At 41.3% G+C, this 25329-nt stretch overlaps 7 protein-coding genes across 9 annotated transcripts; 2 read left to right on the top strand and 5 right to left on the bottom strand.

Moving 5' to 3' along the window:
• RB195_022230 (uncharacterized protein) lies at positions 1 to 4175 on the bottom strand (the record flags this gene model as incomplete). Its single annotated transcript, XM_064209285.1, has 3 exons — positions 1 to 131; positions 3995 to 4063; positions 4145 to 4175. The coding sequence occupies 3 exons, from the start codon at positions 4173 to 4175 to the stop codon at positions 1 to 3; spliced, it is 231 nt and encodes a 76-aa protein (XP_064065166.1).
• Positions 4176 to 4382: 207 nt separating this feature from the next.
• On the bottom strand, positions 4383 to 4931 carry RB195_022229 (uncharacterized protein; the record flags this gene model as incomplete). The annotated part of the gene is made up of 1 exon (XM_064209284.1): positions 4383 to 4931. The coding sequence occupies one exon, from the start codon at positions 4929 to 4931 to the stop codon at positions 4383 to 4385; it is 549 nt and encodes a 182-aa protein (XP_064065165.1).
• Positions 4932 to 8085: 3154 nt separating this feature from the next.
• On the bottom strand, positions 8086 to 8984 carry RB195_022228 (uncharacterized protein; the record flags this gene model as incomplete). The annotated part of the gene is made up of 2 exons (XM_064209283.1): positions 8086 to 8745; positions 8844 to 8984. 2 exons carry the CDS (start codon positions 8982 to 8984, stop codon positions 8086 to 8088), a joined length of 801 nt encoding a protein of 266 aa, XP_064065164.1.
• A 1174-nt stretch (positions 8985 to 10158) lies between these two features.
• RB195_022227 (uncharacterized protein) lies at positions 10159 to 10569 on the bottom strand (the record flags this gene model as incomplete). Its single annotated transcript, XM_064209282.1, has 1 exon — positions 10159 to 10569. The coding sequence occupies one exon, from the start codon at positions 10567 to 10569 to the stop codon at positions 10159 to 10161; it is 411 nt and encodes a 136-aa protein (XP_064065163.1).
• Positions 10570 to 11478: 909 nt separating this feature from the next.
• Positions 11479 to 14158, top strand: RB195_022226 (uncharacterized protein; the record flags this gene model as incomplete). 2 transcript variants are annotated; one of them, XM_064209280.1, is made up of 2 exons in its annotated part: positions 11479 to 12131; positions 12259 to 14158. In XM_064209280.1, 2 exons carry the CDS (start codon positions 11479 to 11481, stop codon positions 14156 to 14158), a joined length of 2553 nt encoding a protein of 850 aa, XP_064065161.1. The 2 variants fall into 2 exon arrangements, with proteins under 2 accessions (XP_064065161.1, XP_064065162.1); XM_064209281.1 differs by having other exon boundaries at positions 11479 to 12176.
• Positions 14159 to 16767: 2609 nt separating this feature from the next.
• RB195_022225 (uncharacterized protein) lies at positions 16768 to 17433 on the top strand (the record flags this gene model as incomplete). Of its 2 annotated transcripts, none has more annotated exons than XM_064209278.1 (1): positions 16768 to 17433. In XM_064209278.1, one exon carries the CDS (start codon positions 16768 to 16770, stop codon positions 17431 to 17433), a length of 666 nt encoding a protein of 221 aa, XP_064065159.1. The 2 variants fall into 2 exon arrangements, with proteins under 2 accessions (XP_064065159.1, XP_064065160.1); XM_064209279.1 differs by having other exon boundaries at positions 16798 to 17433.
• Positions 17434 to 18005: 572 nt separating this feature from the next.
• RB195_022224 (uncharacterized protein) lies at positions 18006 to 21919 on the bottom strand (the record flags this gene model as incomplete). The annotated part of the gene is made up of 2 exons (XM_064209277.1): positions 18006 to 18184; positions 21871 to 21919. The coding sequence occupies 2 exons, from the start codon at positions 21917 to 21919 to the stop codon at positions 18006 to 18008; spliced, it is 228 nt and encodes a 75-aa protein (XP_064065158.1).
• Between the last annotated feature and the right edge of the window lie 3410 nt (positions 21920 to 25329).

The raw sequence follows: 25329 nt of genomic DNA, 5'->3' as shown, positions 1-25329 counted from the left end.
TTATAGAAACTTTCGTGTTGGTGTTGTTGTTGCCGTGAAATTCGATAAACTTCTTACGGCACGATAGTTTTTACACAGCTCACAAGAACGAATTGACTTAGCTTTAGAGTCAACCATTTTGCTATGCCGACCTGCAAAAGGCACCCGCGAGGACATTTTGTTTTGAATGCGTTTATTATATCATATTTATTACCAGTCTAAACGTCCGGCTAAAGCCGGAATTCAGACTTTTTGTAGTGTTCGCATCGCTCGCCTACATCCACCAATAAGAAATAACAGTAGTGACTTTTTTTGTAAAATTATAATTGTCCCTTTTAACAACCCTTTTTTTATTTTTTTTTCTCTCAAAAATTTAGGCATGGATGAGAGATTTCATGATTTTTTTTCCTAAACGCGTCAGCTCTATACTTGGAGAACAATCAAACTTGGTTTTACATCTATGTTTCTCTGAAAACTCCGCAATTTGGAAAAATTATTCGAAGTATGAGTTTCCTCCGCTCTCAACTATTAGCACAGAATGATGTGCTAACATGAAATGAGGTGAATATCATCAATCATTTCATGTCTATGACAGACCACGTGAACGTATGTTGGCTAGTATTGTATCTAAGCAGCCGTTTGTATGTGTGTTTCCACTTTTTGAAGGAAGGATTTTAGCAGCATCAGGGAAATATGCTTGAAAATAGATACGCGAATGAGCCATAGAAATCCATCCTACTGTTGGGGCTTTCGCGCACCAGTCTGAGGCAGTGGAACCCGTCTCACCCCACTCTATAGCTTTCTCGCACCGGTCCACCATTCCGACGCCGTGGGATCCGTCTCACTCCACTCTATGGTTTTGTGGCTCCGGGGCACGAATTCGACGCCGTAGGACCCGTCTCACCCAATTTTACCGCGTTGGGGCTCCAGCGCACCAAACCGACGCCATGATATGCGTCTCCCTCTCTTTTTGGAATTTCGTGACTGAGACACAAACAGACGCACACACGTGACAGAATAAGCCAGTTATATAGTTTGCAAATTTGGAAGTGTAAATTCACATAAAGTTTATTTACTTTCACTAACATATGAGAGAAACTAACTTGGCTTATCAAAGCCAACATACATGTGAAGACATCTCTGGACAGTGGTGGAAGGTAGAGTGCTCCTCTCTCAGGTGCATGGCGATGGTTCGGCACCTCATCGGTGCAGAGTTTTGCATCATTATGGAGTATTTTCGTTACACACAGACAAACACACACATACACACACGGCGTAAACGCGTTATTGTATAGCATGATTATTTATTTTATATTCATTATATTCGTTATTATTTTATTTTATTCATTTTGAGGATTTATCATCTTGCAATTTTAATTCTAATGATCACTTTGCTACCGTTTTCTGCAAGGTAATCTTCCAACTCTGGCAGCACTGCGTCTGCTGATAGGCTACATCCGAATATTTCCTAGTTAGCTTGCACTTATAGGAATGCAGTGACTATGAACGTGCAAAAAGATGCTGGTTAGCGTGGTCGTAATGACGACAAAAGACAAGACACAACAAATAAGCTAATAGGGTAGGTACCAGGGTATTCGTTACGAAGGAAGTTTTTTTCCAATCTCCAGGGAACTCTGCATCGGTACCAACTAACTTATGAACTCTGTTACTTCCATTCTTTATTGCTAATGCTATCCTTTACGAAGTACTTTTACAAAAGCATGGGGAGAAAGTCACTGTCAAGAGTGCGTTATCAGTTTGTTCAAATATACAACAAAACATGGTGGTATTATTATTTAGTTCCCAGTAACCAGTTGTTTGATTGAGCCATTTTAATTACTCATTCCATCTACACCATTTCTAAACGTTTCTAAACATTCTTCTTTTTAAACATTTATAACATGATGCCATCAAACACGTCGGGAGACAAATAAAGTTGTGTATTATACGGGAAGGTTTGCGTTGTAAACAAGTTAATTTTCCTTTTTTAGAGACAATTTGAGTTTTCTTGAAACTTAGTTCAAAAAGTTTGAAAATTTTAACAAATTTCTCAATATTTTCAATTAGCTTTCGAGAGAACTGGAAAACCTGAAAAATATATCTATATTCTGATAGAAAAAATCTCCTATAACATATTTTAAACCAAATTAGTTTTCATGAAGCACAGGCCAAGTTATCGGACTTGGTTCGAAGGCATACTTATTTGGAGGCACCAGCCGAAAACCGAAAAGATTTCCCGTTTCCGCGACTATGATAGCACGGCTGAACAATCCGCTGCCATATTTCCATGGAGCATCAAGAAAAACACTCGGCTGCAAATTTTGACCTCCGTGAGGTTCTGTTTCTTTGAAAAGCAAGTTGGAAAAAAAAAACTTTAAAAAATGGTAGAGAAAGATTACTAGTCCTCAACTACGTTCCAGAAGAGCTAGGAAAGTTAGAAACACCATATTTTGCTCAAATATGAGCAACATATTTCACATCAGATCCCGCGTATCAGGTGGCTGCGTACATAGATCGTTGTCTGCTCTCGCATTTTTTAAAATATATTCCTAATTAATTTGATCTTAATTAACACTTCTCCTGTTTCTTCATTTTATTATAACCATCACCCTTTTTTTATTAAAATATTTTAACCATCCTAACTCCGCTCTTTTAATTAGTTACATAAACAAAGTCTTCTAAATGTTTTTTTTAACACCCCACCCATGTTTCTTAAATTTGTGAACTTAAAAGCGTTTCATTTTCTCGTTGTAGTTCCTTCTACGGACTTTTAGCCCTCTCACTAATTTTCTTTTCTCATTTCCCTGTTGCTATGATCGATTATCTGCTTGTAGGTCAAGTATGGGTCAAATGATGCCAGCTAGATCCGTTCACACAACAAAAGAAAATGTGCACTTTTGTCAAGGCTATCTCTAGCCTTAAGACAAGAACAGCAGATTATACTCAAATAATAGAATCGAACTACGACAAAATGTCAGCAACAGACTTGATCAGTGTTACTGCAGAACGAAACAGAGACCTTTTTATAAACAAGATGCTGGCAGTATTTTCTGAAGAAATTGAGGCAGATTTTGGCGAACAGTTTGAAGCTGACTAGCGCTCGCGGAGCGTAGTAATTAGTAGATTCCCAGAGTAAGGAAAGAATTCATACTCTTCAGAGAGACTGGACGACCTTGGGACAAAAGACTTATCCTTCGTTTAAATTTGTATGCTGATAATATAGTTTCACTTTCATACTCATATACCGTCCACCAAATAGCTCCGCTAAGAGATGCAGGAAGTGCCTGGCGTAATCATCCTGCTTATATGCGCCACCAGGTTCACTTCAATTCGGAATCGTTTGAGGTTTACGAACGCGTAACTGGACTATGAAATGACTTGTGGGGCATGTATTAAGTCAGTGTTTTCATTCCCAGATAAGTCTGATACCAGTTTATCGACTTCGGAGCCGGAACTACCGAGACGTCAAGTAGATAGCACCTCCGGTTGGTGAGTATGTGGTCGATCTCCGCACGAGTCCACACTTGGCGATTTTCTTGAACACCAACAATGACTTTTCTTCATGAAAAGAGAATTTCTATGAAAGAAGCGAGCGGCGGACAACAACCGGCGAGACGATTGCCGTTTTCATTCCGGTCCCTTGGTCGAAATCTTTCGATCCTGTATTTCTCTTTTGTTGCTTTCCTAGATTTACGTTGAAGTCCCTGACAACGAATTTGTAGGAGAACTTTTTGCCGCGGATCACTTCCTCCAGCTCCTTATAAGGTGTTGATATTGGTGAGTAGCAGTTGATCCGTCATCCATCTGTCGTACGTCGCTCCTCCTGCTCTTGGTCCCTTGCAATCACGTGAAAATTAATACGCTCATCAGCTCCGAGAATCGCACGTAGGTCAGCGTCTGTGGACACTGTAGTAAGTAGAAAGTCTGAGACAGTCTTCATGGGGAGTCATGCACGCGTCCCCTTAGTCCTGAGTCGAAGACGTCCTTAGCAACCTGAGGTTTGATCCCCTCTCACCGGTCGCCATACCATCTGACGGTTGAGATGGCAGGACCCAGTGTGCAGAGTACTGAGGTGGTGAAGATGCTGGAGCGACAAAAAACTTTTCCCCAAACTAAGCAGCCCTGCCACGGCAAACTTAGCTTTTATCACAGGTCGTCGCCTAACCTGTATGTATCAGAAAGCCACTTTGCGACATTTTCCTAAGAGATGGTGAATATCAGCAGTGGTTTACTCTTAGCTAGGCTTCCGATTCCGAGAGGTCGGAATATCGGATGTGTCGAACTCCTTCTCAGCTTTGGAGACCCTGCGGGAGGACGAACCTCCGCTGTACATCGCAGTTCGACACCCAGAGTCACCTCCACGCCACTGTGTGTCAGTAAACCGTTATGAAGGCATATACGTATTAGTAGTAATGATAAGAGTGTGTTAGATTCAAGTGGAAGAGGCCAACTGGCCGAAAACGGAAGTTCTGGACTGAAGTGGTGAAAGAGGATTTGAGGATCTCCGGCGCGAATAGGCATTTCAATCGAGACGTAAGGTTTCGCAGGATATAAAATAGCGACAAATGGATTGATTCCGTGCCGTTGTCCGACGTGCGCTTCGCAGGATAATGCCATTTTCCTAACAGATCGGATTGTTGTTCGAGTCCCATCTTCGCATTTGCGTCGATTTCGACAATCACCACCTGCTGGCTGGGTATTTTAGACATCAACGCATTGAATTCATGGTAAAAGGCGTCATTACTGTTCTGCTCAGCAGTTTCAGCAGATACGTGGACACTTGCGATCCAGAGTTTACGTCCTCTGCGACCCCGCAGTCGTACGAAGGCGCATCTAGACGGCGTTGAGCCCAATTCTTCCACCAGGTTGTTGCAATCGTTCCTCACAGCTACCGCACAGCCACCTGCTTTCTTCTCATCAGCACCGCCGCAGTATATGGTATAATCTCTCATGCGTGTTTCCTGCAGTGCAGCAAACGGCACAAAAAGCTATCACAGGAGCCTAGACAAGGCGATTTGTTGGAGTTCACCCGATAGTGTTCGGTATTTCAGCGTGACGAAACGAATGGTTGTTGTCAAGAATTCCATACTCATTTCAGGCAGACGACCTTTCAGATTATGGGCTTTGGCGATGTGTTGGAGGACAGCATCTTTTTGCAATGTAAGGAAATGTTTCGCCATATAATAGTTCAAGTTATATAGCTCGTACGTTCCCAATGCGTAGACTCGAACGCCTGATTGATTTAGCTACAGCTGGACCACCACGAGCAGGTAGCAATCAGACTTGTATACGCGGCCCCAATAATACTAATAATAACAATAATAATAATAAACATAAGAATAATGATAACAATAATAATAATGACAATACAATAATAATAAGTCAATAATAATAATAATAATAATAATAATAATAATAATAATAATAATAATAACAATAATAATAATAATAACAATAACAATATAATAATAATATGATAATTGTTGTGTCCGACTCTTGAGTTGTGAAGATGGTTTGTTGGACCGCCTACTTGCTCGTACTCGAGCTGAAGAATGAGAACCTCTCAACACATGGAAATTGCATACAATGGCGATAACACAATATACACGGCTAACATAGCATAACATGAACTAACATAGTAAACATCTCTACAGCTCCAATAATAATAATATTATTATTATTATTATTTAGTTACAGTGATCGTCTCAAAAAATTAGATATGAGGAACAAATGTATATATCCAAATATATAGCCTTCTGCTTTCGAGTCCTCATGAACGAAACTAGGTTAGCGCTCTGCAGATGCTGGTATTTCAGGCCCACTTGTGTAAGAACTGGTGATTTCAACGAAAATTATGCAAAAATGCAACATAGAAACTTTACTTTGATTCTCAATAACTTCTTCTTTTGAACCGTAAGATGGTTGGAACTCTTACGCCTTTATGTTATTGAAGCTGAGCACAGTTTATTATTCAAGATCAGAGAAGAAAATTGACATACACCGGCGTTTGAATATTGATGTCTAGCTTCTAATTCTAGTGACTATCAGAACTCTGATGCCTGTTGCGTAGTACACGGAACTGAATCACTTTGATTGATGATTCTCACCAACGAGTATGTCTTAGTAGTCTTCTACATTTCTTTGTTTCTTGCACTCTTTCTCCCATAGTTGTCTTTTCTCAGCTAACTGCGTGGCCATTCTTCCCCTCGCGCTTACCCATGAAGCCCATTCCGCTCACTGAAGCTCATTCACTAACAAGGATACTAATACAGGGGGCCTACAAAACCGGAGAATTTTTTCATGTAGCAGTGGAAACCCTGAGGAGTTGTTAGACAGGTGGGAGTGGCATCTTTCAGTATACGATTACTTGCTATTAACCAAATAGAACCAGAGGATCGGTTCACAATGAGCAGTTGCTGTGAAGTCATATGGTGATAGTGAGACTGCTGCTCGACCGGAGCTGTGACGTCACTACAATTTTGTAGGTCATGCCCGCGATCTAAATTTTTCACGCCATCAACATATGGCTTAGGAATAAATTCAACTCCAAAAGTGAAGACCCAATATGTAAAGGCTATAGGAAAGTTGAGGCATTGAGCAGCAGCCGCATTATTACCATTTTTGTAAAATGACTTCACTGGAAATACACGTAGTATACGGATTTACTGGTCCATAGTAAGCAAATGGGATGTGATTGTATACTGAAGGATGCCACTCCCACCAATTTACTAACTCTTCACGATTGCTACTGCTACATTTGAAGTTTCCCGTTTTCCTGCGCCACTCTTTATCTTGCGGTTATGTCCTTTAGTTTGTTGCGTCATATTACCCTCTATTGTCAACTATTTCTGAATAACTTTTTCATACTGAATTCCGCATCCTCTATCTGGCTTGGTCTTCATCGTCGTCTGTCTTGGTTGTGATGGTTAGTCACTTGAAGATCACGAAAGTTTGCAAACCCGCTTGCTTAAGGTCTATCGTCAGAATCGCCCAATGTCCCATTGTGCTCCTTCTGAGTGTGTTTCCTTTTTTTCTGGTGCACCACTGGTGTATGTAAATAAACAAATAAATGTAAGGTCTCTACAACATGCAGAGTTGTATTGCATGAAATTCACTGTGAACATGTTTTGTAATACTCTGCCTGCGAGGTTTTTTAGATGGAACTCTTTATTTGCCTGACGTTTCGGCTTTCTCTTCGTCCCCAGAGGCCTAAATAGGGGATGATTGGAGCAATGCTACATTTATACCGTCAAGTACCACACTACGCTGGGTCAATGTTTCGACAATCGTTCAAGGTAGTGAAAACAGAACCCATCTACATTGAAAATAGTCCTACGTGCTCTTCCACCGGATGTAGTGCGGCTGGTAACATGCATTTGTCACTAAGTGTACCAACGAATGAGTATTGCTGCGTGTAGTTCACCAGCAACGATATAGATGATTTGATCTACACACAGAATATTAGGCGGCTATAGGTCAAGGAGCGGTACAAGTAGCAAGAACTCATTCATTATCGACAAGCATTCATTCCTACTATTCATTGAAGAGTTTCTTCTAAGGATACGAAACGCCTCCAACGTCTTCCTTGCCGATATTTCTGTTTCGTGAGCCAGTATAACGCATTTTACATCCTAATTGTTTCCGTTGTGAGCATCATATCTATGCCTTCTTAGTGGTGTTATCAAGCTTTTTCGTCGTTTTCCTGCCATATGTTCATTATTCCTCACTCCAGAAGTTCTACCGGTCTCCCCAATGTAAGTTGCATTGCACATCAAGCACCCAATTTCATATATTACCCCCATTTGTGCGCATTCCCTGTTTTTCTGTAAGGACAAATAACACATTTTTCATAGATGCAGTATCTCTTGTATAATCTGTTTCTAACAAGCTGGCTTTTGATGTCTGCATTTTGGATATTCACCAAGATCACGTCATCTTGTAATTGCGCTTGAACAGTGCTGCGTCAAACAGCGGCATTGACACTGTCAGAGATAAAAGGAAGACAAAGAGAAATTTTGTTTTCGCGCGGAACGTTGCTGTTTACAGTACGGGTTCTTCGGTAATGCGGACGCACTGTATGGCCATTAGCACATGCAATTTTCAAGGCTAGTTTTCCTGTCGTTCTTGGTTGTCACTGCAAACTTCACTAGCGGTTTTGAACATATCACGAAGCGCTGCGCGCTTCGCTGCAATCGGATGTGCAGATTTGGCGTGCGATAAGATTTTCTTAAACCTTTCTTTGCGATACCATTTTACTCTAATAATGTCATTTGAGGCACTTATTTGTGTCTTGAGATAAGGATGCCATCCTTCTTTTAGTGTTTCTCGTGTGAGTCTTATGTATTGCGATTGTTGGTTGAGTATTCGGAAACACTTGTCCATTTCGGACTCTGTTGACGTTATGGTGCAACAGCCATCAATATATCTCGAATACATGCTCATGAAGCAGATCGCGAGTAATGGTGCTAATCGTTGTCCCATTGCTAGCCCTCTCAGTTCTGCAAAATAATTTCCTGACCACCTGAAGATATTACAATTCACGCATTCCTTGATAAGTGTTATTATGCGAGTTTCACTAAGCCCATATGTTTCCAAGTTGTTACCATGTAAATCTGTCATCTCAGAAAGAGCTTGCAGCGCCTTACTGTTTTTTACATTCGTGTAGAGTGGGGTCACATCAAAGGACTCTATTACAGAGTTGCTCTCAACTCTCGCATTGCGTAATGGTTCAAGGAAATGGTGCATGTTCGACAAGTGAGATGGTATCTTAAGCAAAATTGACTCACAATTTTATTAAGGAACCACGAAATTCGATCCGTTCGTCCTCCCACACAACTTATTATTGGTCGGATTTTGAATGTTACCGCTGATGTCGAGTTCATCTCATCGGGTTTCAGCTTATGCGTTCTGATGAGGCCATTGAACACAGGACAGGTCAGTTTGTCAAGCTTGAGGCGGCTTACAAATGGTTCGTCAAGACCAGCAGATTTGTCTATAGGCATCATACATGATTCAAGCGTTTGCACTGCACAATAAATTCTTTCTCTGTTACGCGGCGATAGATCTATTCATCTTGAATGTGAAGATTTGTGATTTCTCAATCAAGAGCCTGTGACATGGCTACGAATTCTGTACCCTTATCGATGACACCCTATATAGTAGAATCTTAAACTTCGTGTCAGTTTCGCGGGCTGGTTCGGGTTCTTTTGGAAGTTGCGCGGAAATGGTGTTGGGGATAACGCTCTTCTGCTCACAGGTGCAGCTTTTCATGGTTACTTTCACTCTTTGCCCTGATTCGAAGCTGGTCCCTGAGTTTGTGGAGGCCCACTGTGACTTTACAGAATGTTGACCCATCGATTCGATGTGAAATTGAAAATGATGGCCCAAGGCTCAGAAAGTCAACAGCATTAATGAATGTTGCCGAGGACCGGAACTCTTGCCCCTTGATTATTAACAGCATTTTTAGCTGTAATGTTAGCTGCTCGGTAGAGTCTACGTGAAATACTTCCTTTGTTGGGATGATATCCATTCTCCATACCCAAAAGTCTATCATACTGTACACGCAGGGTCGAGCTGAAACTAGACCAAATGGAACCGCAGATCGCTCAGGATCCACTCTCAATCCTCCTCCATACTTGTTCCTGTAGACCTCGCAGGCACAGTATTATAAAATATAGAGAGAACATCCCGAGGTATCAAGAAAAAGAGAACGTTTAAACTACAGTGAGCATAGTTATTCAGCAATCCGTGAAGTCTACTCTGCACTAATTTTATACCTATCTTGAACTGTAGGTGTCTTTTTTGCAAACAATAGGATTGGAATTGCTTTTTTGGCTGATGTTATGGAAATTAATTATTTTTGAAGAAAAATGTTCTAATTGAATTCTCGAACGCTAAATGCAAAATGCTGAAGCTTCACATCTGTCAGGGATTGATCCCTGTCCATTTTTGTGAAAACTGCGCCATATTGCTGAACCTATACTTGACTTTATACTAGCTATACTTTGCCGAGACTTTGTGTACTGTGCGGATCTCCATGTTCCATCATAAGACACAAAAACACGAAAAAAAAGAAATTCAAAAAGGTCTTCATACTTCATCCTAGCACTTGATCCTTTCTTGACCGCACGCGTCAACAATTAACTTATGTCGTTTGGCTCACCTCTTGTGCCCTTTTCTCTATTCAAGCCTCATTTTTGCCAGCCAGTAGTGCGAGTGAAACATTGTATGTGGGCCTTGTCTCGATGCAAAGGCGAACTTCTTCCTCGACATCAAAACCGGGATCTTTTTCGTAGCAGGGTCCTGAATAGAACTGGTGAGAGAGTGAGCGTTTTCTTGGTCCATACACCAATATTTATCGACAACTGTATTTTTTTCGCATTTTTCGTCCTTCAGAAGTGCCATTTCATTCTTCTGCTGAAGATGAACTCCTCGTTCCTCTTCTGGAACCTTAACCTGCCACGTAAGCTGATAGCTTCGATGTTTCCTCTTGAACGTGGACGCATTGATGAGATTCATCTGCCCACGAAGATCCGAGTGACCACTATCATTGTCCGACGTTTGCTCCGCAGAATAATGCCATTTTCTCATACGCTTGCATTATGTCTTATAAAAACAGTGTCCTTTTAGTAGTTTTTTTTCCGGCTTGCAAAAATCAAGATTCCTGCGAGGATTGGAGTGTTGGCCGTTTGTAATCACAGTAAAAGAGTGAAATAATGTAAGTGATAGAAAAGATGTTAATATGCTTTAGGAAGTTGTTCTGCGTCGTTACCAGTTGTTTACTTCGTTTTCTACAAACTAAAATTCCGCCAGAGATAGAACTCTTGAACATACGTAGTCACTGTCGAAAGAGAAAAATCGTGTCTGCGAATCTGCACATATGCACTGAATCCTTGCAATCAGCAGTCTAAGGAGTCTATATTATATCTTTTTAATTTTGCTTATATTGCTAAATATTAATATTACAGCACTATTTCTTAATATCATGCTATATAATAACGCGCATGACTCCTGCAACCCCGTCCTACCTGGCGCTACCGTACCAGGCTTTCCTCCGGAATCAGGAGACTCTTTTCTATTACTGTGTTTTGCTTAAAATTTTAAAACCCATGGGCAGGTTGCAAGCCTCTAGTCCCATGAGTTTCTGGGAGAACTTTCGTTCTCCCGGTGTGGACATGTGGAGCTTATTTGTTGGAGGCGACTCCAAACCGCCTCCCTTGCACCTCCCAGTCACTTGATTGCAGGCTTTTGGCCGGACCGACGTGGGATACAAGGATGTCATGAGTCAGTCCTGGCTCAGCAGAAACAGGGAGTCCATCCCCTGAATCCACCTGCGTCTCTGGGCAAGCGCAAGGTCGCTTTTGGTCCGCGTTTAGCCCCCTATCCGCCACCCGGGGACGCGCCACGTAGCTTCGCGACTAACCGGCTGTGATCCCTCTAGTGAGGGAGATCCGTGGGAGTCAGGAGTCATGTAGGCTACCAAAACGGAAAAGGACTAGGATGGCGATCTGTACTTATAACGCACGTACGCTTGCATCGGAAGCGGCCATCGAAGATCTGATGATGCAAGCCAAGAAGATCAAGTACGACGTCATCGGACTGACCGAGACGAGACGACGTCACCCTCTCAACGCCGTATATGAAACTGGAGAAGAACTGTTCTTAGGAACATGCGACAGTAGAGGTGTTGGTGGAGTTGGCGTCCTCGTCAACACGAGTATGGCAAAGAACATCGACTCTTTTGAACAACTTACGACCCGAATCGGACGTCTGCGGATGAGAAGATGTGGCCCAATACCAGCTTTGACTATCTTCGTCGTTTACGCTCCAACATCAAGCTACGAAGAAGAAGAAGTCGAAGCTTTCTATATGGACCTGGAGAAGTTCTACCAAGAAGATCATGCCTTCTACAAGGTCATAGTTGGCGATTTCAACGCCAAGGTTGGCCCAAGAAGAACGCCGGAGGAACTTCACATCGGGACCCACGGCCTACAATGGAATGACCAGGGAGAGAGGCTCTCCGAGTTCATCATGACGACTAAGACCATCCATGGGAACTCGCAATTTCAGAAGCCCTCTTCTTTACGCTGGACGTGGGAGTCACCCGGTGGAGGGTACCGTAATGAAATAGACCACATCATCGTCAATAAAAGGTTCTGCCTGACGGACGTCGGTGTTGTACCAAAGTTCTATACGGGGTCGGACCATCGCCTCCTCCGAGGAAGATTTTCCTTCACAAGGAGAGCAGAGAAAGCCGCCAAGTTCAGAGAGAAATCCCAGGACTACCATCAACTGGGATCTCTTCGCTACGCTAGCCAGCTTTTGGGAAGATTCCGCAATGGACAACATCGACGAGGAATATGACCGGCTTGTCGAACACCTTCACGACTGCGCGAAGAAGGCTGAGAGTTTTAAAACCACCAAGAGGCGTCTGTCTCTTGAAACTCTTGAGCTGATACGCCAGCGTGGAGCAGCACGAGCCGCAAGGAACCAAGAACTCACGTCCGAGCTCGCAAGGCTTTGCCGAGAGGCGATAAAGGAAGACCTTAAAGAGAGAAGAGCAGAAGCGCTGGCTGAAGCTGCAGAGGCGGGGAAAAGCATCCGCTATGCCCGTCGAGACTTCGCCAGTCGCAAGACGAGGATGACTGCTCTCCGGAACCCAAAGGGAACAGCCATTGCATCGAGAAGGGGGATGGAGAAAATCATCTACGACTTCTACTCTGATCTCTTCGACAGCCATGTCCACTTGCCTCCTCACCATCTGAGGGAAGATGGACAAGTCATTCCAGAGGTTCTCCCGTCCGAAATACGACATGCTATCATGTCGGTAAGAAATCGTACGGCACCCGGTCCCGACAGAATAAGACCAGAACACCTGAAGAGCCTTCCGCCAGTACTCATCAACACCCTGGCGAGGCTCTTTACACGTTATCTGTCGGAATGCAAGGTTCCTAAACAGTGGAAGACCAGTAAGACCGTGTTGTTGTATAAAAAGGGAGATCCACATGACATCGGCAACTATCGCCCAATCTGCCTACTGTCCGTCATCTACAAGCTCTTTACAAGAGTAATCCTTAATAGGATTGAAAAAGTCTTGGATGAAGGACAGCCATGCGAGCAAGCAGGGTTTCGAAAAGGATTCAGCACGATTGACCACATTCACACTGTTTCGAAACTCATCGAAGTATCACGAGAGTACAAGATGCCGCTCTGTCTCACCTTCATCGACTTAAAGAAGGCTTTCGACTCGGTTGAGACGGAAGCGGTCGTGGAAGCCTTGGACAACCAAGGCGTCCCTACTCAATATATAAAGGTACTTCGAGAGTTGTACAGTAACTTCACGACCGGAATTTCGCCATTCTACAAGAACATCGTCATTGACGTGAAGAGGGGGGTCCGACAGGGTGATACAATTTCACCCAAAATATTCACAGCTACCCTCGAGAATGCAATGCGAAAGTTAGAATGGGACTACATGGGAGTGAAGGTTGATGGTCGGCAGCTACACCATTTGCGCCTTGCTGATGATATCGTACTGATAACACCTAGCATCAGCCAAATGCATCGAATGCTGACCGAATTCGACGAAACATGTGGATGCATCGGTCTTCAGCTGAATCTACAAAAGACGATGTTCATGCGGAACGGATGGGTCTCGGATGCCCCATTCACGCTCAACGGAACGAACATATCCGAATGCACCAGCTACGTTTATCTGGGTCGGGAACTGAACATGATGAACGACCTGACCCCCGAGCTGGGCAGGAGGAGACGAGCGGCTTGGGGAGCGTACAAGAGCATCGAGGATGTAGTGAAGAAGACCAGGAACACCCGGCTCCGTGCTCACCTCTTCAACACCACCGTACTTCCTGCTTTGACCTATGCTTCGGAAACCTGGGCATTTCGCAAGCAGGAAGAAAACGCGGTGAGCGTCATTGAACGCGCAATTGAGAGAGTGATGCTAGGAGTATCCCGTTTCACGCAAGTGAGGGACGGGATTCGAAGTTCTCTCCTACGTCAGCGATCGAAGATTAGAGACGCTGCCGCGTTTGCCAAGGAAAGTAAAATAAGGTGGGCCGGACACGTGATGCGCTTTAATGACAACCGTTGGACCAGAGCCGTGAGCGACTGGATTCCCCGCGATATTAAGCGCACTACAGGAAGACCGCCGACCCGATAGTCAGATTTCTTCACGAAGTCCTTGAAAGAAAAATATGATGCTCTTCGTGTCCCACGCGAAAGGAGGAACCACTGGGCTACTCTGGCACGCGATCGGGACAAATGGAAGAATTACTGGCGCCCGCTCGACCAGTTCGAAGATCAACGGGAGTCAAGGTGATCAAGGTGATAATAACGCGCTTAGTCCGTGTGTGTATGTATGTGTGTGTGTTTGTTTGTGCGTCACGAAAATACCCCATAATGATGCAAAACTCTGCAACGCTGAGGTGCCGAACCGTCGCCATGCATTTGATAGCACTCTACCTTTTCACCATTGTCTAAAACTGTGTGGTTATGTATGTTGTCTTTGATAAGGCAAGTTAGTTTCTCTCATATGTTAGTGAGAGTAAATAAACTTTTATGTGAATGTATACTTCCAGATTTGTAAACTATCAGGCTGTATAATAACGAGCTTATTCAGTCACGTGTGTGTGTCTGCATATGTCTGTGTGTCTCAGTCAAGAAATTCCAAAAGAGAGGGAATATTATGGCGTCGGTTTGGTGCGCTGGACCCTCAAAGCGGCAAAATTGGGTGAAACGGGTACTACGGCCTCCGAGTCAGAGAGCTGTAAATGGGGTGGGACGGGTCCCACGGGGTTGAAATGGTGCGCCGGTGCCAGAAAGCTATAGAGTAGGAAGAGACGGGTTCCCGGATTGGATTTCTTGGATTTGTGCACGGGAGCCCTAAGGCGGTAGAATGGGTTTCTATGACTCATTCACATATCTATTTCCCAGCATGTCTCCCTAATGCTGCTGACCGTCCTTTCTTCAAAAAGAGGAAACACACGTGCGAAAAGCTGATCAAATACAATACATTGTAGCCAATGGTTTACGGGATCTGACGTAGAACGTTATTTTTATTATTACAATAGTGATATTCAATGTCATTTCATGTTAGCACGTCAGTCTTTGCCATAATTGAGAACTGAGGAAACTCATACTTCGAATAATGTTCCCAAATTTTGGAGGTTTGAGAGGAACATAGGTATAAAGCCAAGTTTGATTGTTCTCCAAATGTAGAACTGAGGCGCTTAGGGAAAAATAAAAAAATCTTAAATCTGTGCTTGAATTTTCAGGTAAAAAACATTGAAGAGAGATTTGATAGAAAAAAAGAAATTTTAGTTTTACAAAAAATGTCGCTACTGTTATTTCTTATTGACCGGTGAAGGCGAGCGAAGCGAACACCAAAAAAACCTGAAGTCCGGCTTTAGCCGAACGTTCAGGCTGGTTTATTATATTATATTATTTTGAATTTTAATTCTGTTTATTATATTCAACTTTTGACTGTTTTATGACTTCTCCAATATTAGAGAGAATGAAATTGACGAAAGTCTTTTTCAAAAAGGTATTTTATAGGGATTCGTTTTTATTAGAGTTTTTTTATGACGAGCACAACAGGAAGCCTGAAGTTCGGAGTTACCGGACGTCCAGACTAGTACTTTTATATGCAGTGGCTGGCAAAAAGTTTAGCAGTTTCTTATTTTCAAGCTTTTGCCCCGAGTTTTCTTTTTTCGGTTATTTCTAGTACAAACAATCGAAAGTGATGTAAGAATCGTAATTTCGCTTTAAAATAGGCAAATATTGCGGGAAGAAATGCTGCAGTTTCAAATTGACTGATAGTAGTGCGGACAAGAGTTTAGCAATTTTCCGGATCTTGAATTGTTTGTATTGCTTTTGCCTTCTCTCGTTTCACTATTACCTTGTTCTACACTTTCTTAACAAGTTCTCTTGTTTTAGTTGTAGGTGAAAATCAAGACGTTCCTCTTAATCTACAAGAGGAAGTTGTCAAAGCCGTTTCCTGGGGTGGAACACAGGAAAAAGTTGTTCGTTATAATTTCCACCCAGACACTGCTACTAGAACTTCTCACAGGTGGGAAGTTATCTTGAAGAATCGTACAGTTGGTGGATCCGAAAAAACTACTGAAAAACAATGATATCAAGCACATAAACGGTGTTGAACGGTCCTAGAAAACAGATAGAACTTTTAAAAATTTTTGCCAGTTCTTTTTAAGCATCGACTGGTCAGGTGTGGATTGATACAAAAGACTCCAAGAAACTTACTGTCAATTCTTTCTGTAGTTCTCTTCGGTCGGGCACCTATAGAAACCTTAATGATCGATTTCTACTTATCAAAAAGTTTTTCTTCTTTGCATCCTAAGGAACAGCATTGATGATTTGCTCTTGTGCACTTAGAGCGACATTTTGCTTTTTACAAAATATCTAAAACATGTGTTCATATCTAAAAAAGGAAGTTGTTTCAAAAAAAAGTGTAGAAAATTGTAAAGGAGTATCAAGCGAAAGCAAAAGCAGATAAGTCAGACAGTACAAAACATGGAAAATATGTAACTGCACTTTTTTCTGCGCTACTTTCAATAAACGTAGAATTGCACATTTTATTTGAGCAATTTTCATCTTTTTTTAACACGTTGACGACAGTGTTGCTCAAAGGTGAGCGACGGTATACATTATTAATGAAAATGTGTGCAGTTGTTTTGTTTTCTGTTCAAATAGTCAGTTTAGACTTAGGAAGTGAAGTGTCTTAGAAGTGTCTTATGTTATATATTATCTCTTATGTTATTAAATGTGGCCCATAAAGTAGCAATGTCCAATGGGTACCCAGCTGGAGATGGTGCTACCCGACAAGCACGGTATCCCTCTCGAAGACCCAACGTAGTGGATGGCCCAGAGAAGATCCCTTCCTGTTTACCTTATATATCTGATGATATGAGCAGAGCAGTACGGGGCTGTCTACGAAAAGCGGGTCTAAGAAATGACGTGAGGGTTGTGGAAATACCTCCAGCAAACCTCAAGGGTCAGCTGGTACGTAACCGTGTATATGATCGACTCTGCACAACTCCCAGCTGCGTGGTTTGCCTCTATGGCAGAGAGGGTGATTGCATGATATCGGGAGTGGTGTATCGTATCACGTGCAGGTTGTGCGGTGACGATTATATAGGGGAAACGGGACGTCCACTGTGTATTAGGGTCAAGGAGCATCTAGATGGACTCGCAAAATCTAAAACCTTCACCCCACTTGGAGCACACCGTAGAATATGTCATCCAAACTCCGAAGTAGAGGTAGAAGTTCGTATATTATCCTACGAGTCCGAAATCACAGCACGCAGAACGCTAGAGGCCTTTTGGATAACCGCCAAAAGTCCAAAAATGAACAAGAAGGATGAGTGCATTGCGATCACAAACGAGTTATCCCCGTATCAAGACCTATGCGGGTTTTGATCTACGGGGCGGGCCGTGAGGTCCCTATATAAAACCCTTGTTACTCGTAGTTGTGGTACGTGGTGGTCTGCTGAGTTAACAAGTCTAGCTAATGAGGTAAGTACTAGCCTATGTGTTGCTGTTTGAGTTTGCTTACCGTTTGGGTGCTTTCTGTAGGGTGATGAGGCGCTTGAGGGGATAGGTCACTAATGACTTTGAGTTTTCCAGGCTCTGACGAAGGCGATATCGCCGAAACGTTAGCCGCTGTTTAATAAAGATCGATACCAATCTTGGCTACAGCTCAAGGAAATCAGTTAAAACAACGTTTCAACATGCCGAGATTTAAAGACAGTCGAACATGGGCAATTATCTCTTATGTTTGACATCGACCAACTATCTATTGAATTTCAAGATTTATTTTTAATTTTATGCTAATAATCAATAATTATGAGTTGTTTGGAAGTAATCTAGACAGGAAATTTATTGCACTCACTGCATTTTGCCTTAGTCCTTTCAGCTAGGTTTCTTGTCCGTAGACGTTGGTCTGATCTGTTCACAGTTGTCTACTTCTAGATTAGCACAAACAAGCTCTCTTAAGTTTTATCTGTCATGTTTTTGAGCATCGTCTTCCAAAGTGTCCCCGCTTCTTCTTCTTCGTCGTCGTCATCTGAGGGGTCATAATCGGATTCATCAGTGTCAAGAACAACTTCAGGAGTCATGCCATCGTCATCCACTCCATCAGGAGTTTTAGCATCGGTGTCGAGTATCAAGACTTTAGTTGAGGTCTTCGATATCGGCTTACGGAACGCTCATGGTGACAAGATTACTCACAAAGATAATGATACTCTCGGAGATCCTACATTCATGCCCCGGACTCAAATTTATCTCGAGTGGTCAAGATTGTTCAAGAAAACTCGAACATTGCTAAAGGATTCAAGATCTGTTTCCTTGCCTTTTGCATTCTCGGATATTTTTTCACCAGAATCACTTATTTATTTGAAAATTTACACATTTTTAACCAAGAAAATATTTCGTCCCACATGTAGGTAATGAAAAAATGTTTTGTCATCAACATGTTGAGCGGAACTGAATTTCTTACATCACTTTCGATTATCTGTACAAAATTTAACCAAGAGAAAATAAGAAATCGGAGCAAGAGCTCGAAAGAAAAATTGCTTACTTTTGTTCGCCACTACATTTGTATGTCTATGTATGAATGTGAATCTGTATGTCTCTAGCACTCGTTTCGGAGTCATATTTTACAAGTGAATCGCAAAAACTAGCGGATCTTAAAATGGTAGGACTTTTATGTCGTGCTAACTGAGGTTATAAATACCACTAATGAGTGGTTGCGAATTCGCCCTCTCTGATGCTATTGTTCAGTCAATCTGCAAACAAAATAGTATCGGCCTATGCGAAGGCTAGATTCGTTTCTATTTCGAGTAGCTCGTGAAACGAACATGGTTATTTGGAGAGCAGCGTGACAATCCTAGTTGGTGCTGTTCCCAGCACGTTTTCCTATCGTTTTTTGCCTTACAGAATGAAAAAACAAAGCTTATTTCTCCTCAAAAACGATACTAAATGTTATTCGCATTTAAACCATAAATTATTTCTTATGTTATGATTGAAAAGTAGTATATATCATGTTGTAATAAGATGTGCCAGTGACTAATTTGAAAACTTCAGCAAATTAAGGACCGCAAAAGCAATTTTGAGGGTAAGTAGAAGAATGGTTGGTGGTCGTCACTCATAGCTGTTCGTTAAAGAAACTGTCAAACTGTATGTTACCAGGAGAACGGAAAAGTTACAGTTGAAAACAATATAACTTGAACTATTAGTTGTAAAAACAATTGTTATAAATCTGACACTTTGTCGCTTACTGATGCACTAAATATCCAACTTCTGTGCAAGTGCATCAGCAGAGTAAAGATGGCAAAGCTTTCTTTCGAAACTAATCGCAATTGTCACTAATTACTTGCATAAAAGGACCTAACTGTTAAATACTTCATTCGTTCAGTGCAATGCTTATTCGTTAATCCCCCGCTTTTGATGGTCTTTTGCTTGACTGGAATTCTTCAGATTCTATTGAATTATCGTATCAATAGTTATTCTCTCAGAGTGGAAATGTCAGGATTCTCAAGAGATATTCACATCACAGTTTTCATCATTATCTTTTGATTATTTGGTCTCTCTCTTGATTATTTAAGAAAATGTGTACTGCAGAGTCACACACGATAACTTTTTTCTTAACTATACAACAGACTTCCAAAGTATCACTAATATTTGCAAAATTAAGGCGCTCGGGTATCAAATACCAACTTTTCGAACAATTAGTGAAATGAAAGAAACAAGTTGAACAGTTGAATTAAAGGGTAGCTTATTACGAAATTGACGTGGCACGGAACCCCTATGGAGCCGGGGTTTGGGTTGCAGATTACGGAAACCAGCATAGCTCCGCTCACTTCCCCTATCAACCTGAAAAACGTCGGGAACGGCGACGAGGTACGTTAGAACACGTGACTTGTACCCGCTTTGGTCTCCTCAGCTGCCTAATCATTGGTTTTACTTGAACAGGCTGAAGAAAAGACATAAGTGATTTTCGACCGCTCGCTCGTGGACACGCTAGCGCATGAGGGTGTCAACTGATTTCGTAGGAAAGGACGCTGTCTTCCACACCGTTTTTTACGGCGATTAGGGGAACTGAGCGGAGGCACGCTTGTTTTCGCAATCTGAAACCCGACATTTACGGGTTCCCTGAAGTTTCCGCACTACGTCAGCTACGTTGCAAAAAGCGCTGCTATTATAGCTAGTGCACTCAATTTAGACGCTGTTATGGAGAGGAACTTTTGCGGGCTTTCAGCAACACTAACGTTGAAGCTGAGTGTTACTATTTGCTTAAATGATGATCCTTTATTTGACTTAGAACTTCGTTCAACAGAAGGAATTGCGTGCTGAATTCACTGAAGATAATGCTTCGTTTAAAATTCTGGCATACCTTAATCTAATATGCATTGAGTAAAAGTTGCGCCCAGCCGTTGATTCCGCTGCACCTTCCAGAAAATCGGACTGTTCTTCACTGGATTCCTATACGCTTTGGTAACAGCATTGCTTTGAGTGCTCCTGATGTGACCTTTTCTCAACACCATTTTCATGGCATACAACAGCAAAGTTCGAGACCAACTAATTGCCTCAAACTACAAAACTAGAGATCCCTGCACTAATGTTGCCCTATCTGACAGAGTTTGTGGCGTTCTGTTACTGCTTACTACTCCCATATACTTTTTCTCCTCACGTTTCTTTTATTATTTTATTTTATTCTATTCACATACACAAATGGTACACCAAAAAAGAAAAGTAAACATTTGTCATGTCAAAACTCTCGAGGAAAAATCGGCAAACTCATTGTCATTGGGGCGTGGCGCAGTCCTTTTCGTGGCGGATGCGCGTCAAACATGTCGTTCTCCTAACGCAAAAAGTGACAAATCCTCTCATACACGTACTCCAATTCAGAACGCTTAACATCGGTTTATTTATCTACAAATATGAGGATTTGGACGACCGAGAAGGAGCACAGTGGGATCCAGGACGAATCTGATGAGGGATCTTGAACAGAAAGGGTTCACCAACTTTCGTAATCCTCACATGACTAGCCACCACAATCTAGACAAACCAGCTAGAAGATGCGGAAGCCAATAAGATGAGGTTATTCAGAGACAGTTGAGAGAGAAGGTAACATGAACAGATAAAAAAAGAGATATAATCACAAAATATTAGTATCCTTGTTAGTGAATGAGCTTCCGTGAGCGAAGCGAATTAGGCTTTATGGGTAAGAAGGACGTAAGAACTGGCCATGCAGTTAGCTGAAAAAAGGAATACGGTATAAGAAGGAGGGGAGAAAAAGAGGGATGGTGAAAGCAACTAAGAATTATTATTGGTGGGAATCTATGAGCGGTCCACATACTGAGCACATGGCATCAAACATCTGACAGTTGGTAGTATCAGAGGACATGCTGTTATTCAAACAATAATATTATCAATAATAATATTCAAATATTCAAACACCAGCGTAAGTCAATTTTCTTCGAACTCATCTTGAATATTTTACTGTGTTCGACTTTAAGAGCATCACGAAGTAAGGGCTCCAACCATTTTGCAGCTCTATAGAAGAAGTTATTGAACATAAACAAAAAGTTTCTGTGATGAAATTAAGTTGGAACCATGCTGCATTAACAAAAGAGTTCCTGGTGATTCGTCCAAAATCGACTTCTCCACTACTAAAGTGCAGTCGAAGTGAATATTAGAAAGTAACAGATGTTGGAGGAACTGAATGACATTGTAGACAACATATTTATAAGTTTGCCTCGTAATTATGCTTCATTTTACGCATAAGTGCTTGGCGATTACCTTTACTTCTCTTAGGGATCATCATCTCACTACAGCAGTCTTTAATAAACCAACCGTTTGGTGTAACAGATACAGATGCTCTCAGATCCAAAAGAACAATCATTAGCAATTTTATCGTCAAACTTTTTTGTCTGACACCCTCACAGCAATACATATGATTATCATATTACTGTCGTTCGGGAAATTTGGGGATTCTGAAGAGAAATGAATGAGAATTCGAGAATGTCGTAATTTTGTTATGCTCTCTTCTCTTATTCTGTCTTTCTCTGGAAACTAAAATTTTAGCATGCATCTTTCTTACATCAAACAGCTTAATTTTCAATTTTGAGTAAGTTTATTCGTCAGAAGAGACAAAATATCCAATTCAAACGCATTGAATGGCAAAAGTGCGTTCCCATTTCGAAAACTAGGTTTACACAAACGAGGTCACTTTCATCTTATCTCAGTTATACTGAAGACTTAATTCAGCAACTGAACTGCAACGATGATGAAGGGAAATGCTTCTCGCAAGTTTCGAGTTCCGATACGACTTATTCCTTCCGTTTGTTATTCTGTGGAAGAATACATTTTTACGCATTAGAACTTTACATTTTTCAAAAACTTGCTGCTTCTAACAATTACTCGACATTAGAAATAGGTTTATAAAATTATTTTTTTCAGGTTATACTCCACTGACACTAACTAGTCGGTTGCTGAAATGAGGCTGTTTTGAGTCTGGATTCGTGAAAACGGACACTTACCCTACTCAGTATGCAGTGCCTATTATTAGAAATGAGATACGAGGCACACCTCCCTCATAAACCTTACGGAGAAGACGAAAGTGGGACGATGAAGTTGTTAAACTGTGCACTGGTCTTTAATTTGTAGAGAATGATCAATTGTTAAGCCTAAATAACTACGTACGTGTAAAGGACATTCCAGCCTAGTTCTATAGAGAGTTATCATAGTTTATAACTATATTCGAGAAGTTTCTCTGCAAAAATCAATTCATTCGATCAGTTAAAAGCCGCCATTCTAACGTGGTTTGAAGGCGTTTGTTCATTCTGGATTCTTTGGACTTCCGTTTGAGCTGAAAAATGAATAGTATTAATTAACCACATATTTCTATTTTTTTCGCTTATGCCATGTATTTTTCTATTACGCGCAAAACCGAAATTTACAGGTACACCGTTCAGGAATTAGCCATTAAAAAAAAATGTCCGGTATTTTAGTGGTTCAGAATTTCCACATCATAGGAAAATTTTGGCCAAGACGGCTCCTGTCTGCGCTTTTGTCAAAACAATCGTAACAATGATCTACTATTTTTTGAAGTGCTACTCCAGATTCACACTGCCTGTCTAAGAACATAGAAACCGATTGCCACCTAGCTTTTAGTATTTTGGCAGCTTTAGCATTGACTACAGGTTTAAATCTTCGAAAGTTTGGAACTATAGAAATATGTGGGCATTAAGGTACTGGTAGAGTTGGTCAGGGAATGTCTCAATAGTAATTGAATCTAAAAATAATGATTGGAGGTAAATTATTGTGATCTATTAATAAACATTTCCAACCACTTTCACAGTTTCAGCAGAAGTGAGTGAGTTAAGACGAACGCGTGTTAGAATCCCAAGTACAGAGAACGATATTATAAACGATGTCCGTGTTGGATATTTCACATTGAGTATAACTACTGAGTGCTCATGTCAATCTGATTTGCAAAAATACAAAAAACGTTAAGCTATTTTGTTAGCAGAAAGGACTTCTACTTATGTCGTCAAACACCGACGACAGTGAATAACAAAGACTTGCAGTACACCTGAACGTTTCTGCTTTGTAAAATTGCACTTTTTTATGTTAGATGTAAAGACCTACGATCGCACGGTCATTTTTGATTCTGGAATACACTCCTGGAAGCATAGTAAGAGGGGGTGTTCGGTTGCACATCCTATTGACTTGAATGGATACTGTAACTCGTGAGATTAAGAAATTGGCTTGTGCATTCTCCTCTGTTTCTTCTCCTCCTCTGTTATTGGATTACTTTGACGCCATTTATTAGCCACAGCGATTGTCCGATAAAAAACATCCTCTCTTTTCTATTATCGAGTTCGATAAGCTGTACAGCTGTACATTCTCTCTTTTCCACCGTAAAGACTGGGTCTACCAACCAGTTTGATGCAGATTCTCAAAAAAAAAAAATACTGCGAAAGCACTTAGTTTTTAAATTACTTGCAGCTTCAAATAAGCTGGCCTGACTCAGCATAATTGAAGCGTAAGGAAATGTGATAATCATACATGAATAAGTTGTTAGAAATTCAGGACGTAATCACATATTTGTAACCTAGAGGTTACTACGGACATTTTTATCAACTAGGTATATCCGAGACTTCTATTGTTTCCAAAAGTTTACGAATGTGCCACTTTTCATGTCAGTGAAAAATTTCATCATAATTCCTAACTAAAGCTGGAGTCTCTTCTTTCTTAAACCTTCCTGAGCCACTTTATAAGGTTTTTTCGTTATTGACAATATTTTTGTTTCTTTTCAATAACTTATATGAAGCTATGGCAATGAATGTATGAAGTTTTTACGACAAACCTTTTGGCATCGTAGCCTTCGTCAGAGCCTGAGGGGTCAAACCAGTTTGTAATGAATCATCTCAAATGCCTCATACAGAACAAACTATCATAACATAAGAGGCCACATCCCGAATCGAAACCAAAAAGCTTACGCCGCTGTCTCTGCCTCTATGGCCATGCCGCCGCAATGTTACTGAATCACTGTTTCATAGAATTGCTCCTTTAATAGCAACAGTTCAGTTTCTTCAATTTGTATGTTTCTTTTCCAAAGAAACATGGCTTCTTCGATACTAGACTCGACTCTTCCTCCCTCATAAGGAGTGATGTTTGCGGTAGCAGAGCAATGGCGGTCGATCGCAGTTGCACGTACCCCACGTGGAGAACATTTTGAAAAAGTTTTGTTTTTCCAAATGCGCGATTTCTTTAGCTCCTAGCGATTTTTCTACTTTGAGCAGAACTTTCTTCCAGTGAACAATGATCTTTCGAACAATAATGATTTCACTTCAATTTGATATATCCAAAATTTCAGTCTTAGCCTTTGGCTGCTTATGTGGCGTTCGGTTATCGGCGTCGCAACGGTTACTCCTCCCCCGGTTCCTAGTGTTAGCGCTACTCACACTGACACCATTAAGTTTAAAAGAAAGAATATATGCTTATTTCACAGAATTGTTAGTTATAAGGGCTACAGCGATAGATTTAAGGATATCAGGAGAAAAGGGATTACTTAGTAAAAGAAAACTAAAAAAAAATAAGGAGAGTAAAGTAAGCGAGGGAAACCGAACAGCAACCATGCTGAACTCAAAATTCAACATGCTCATAATAACCTCCACATTACGAGTATGCAACTATCATCGCTTTCTTTTATTTTAGTCGCATCAAGTACCATGTAAGGTGAACTTACCAGTAATCTGTTAGTAAGGTCCGTTATTTTGTAGCAGCATCCAGATAATTTATGCAGTA

The sequence above is a fragment of the Necator americanus genome, chromosome X (assembly GCF_031761385.1).
Source record: "Necator americanus strain Aroian chromosome X, whole genome shotgun sequence".
NCBI classification, from domain to species: domain Eukaryota; kingdom Metazoa; phylum Nematoda; class Chromadorea; order Rhabditida; family Ancylostomatidae; genus Necator; species Necator americanus.
Note: the sequence above shows the minus strand (reverse complement) of the source record. Positions and strands in the feature narration are given on the sequence as shown.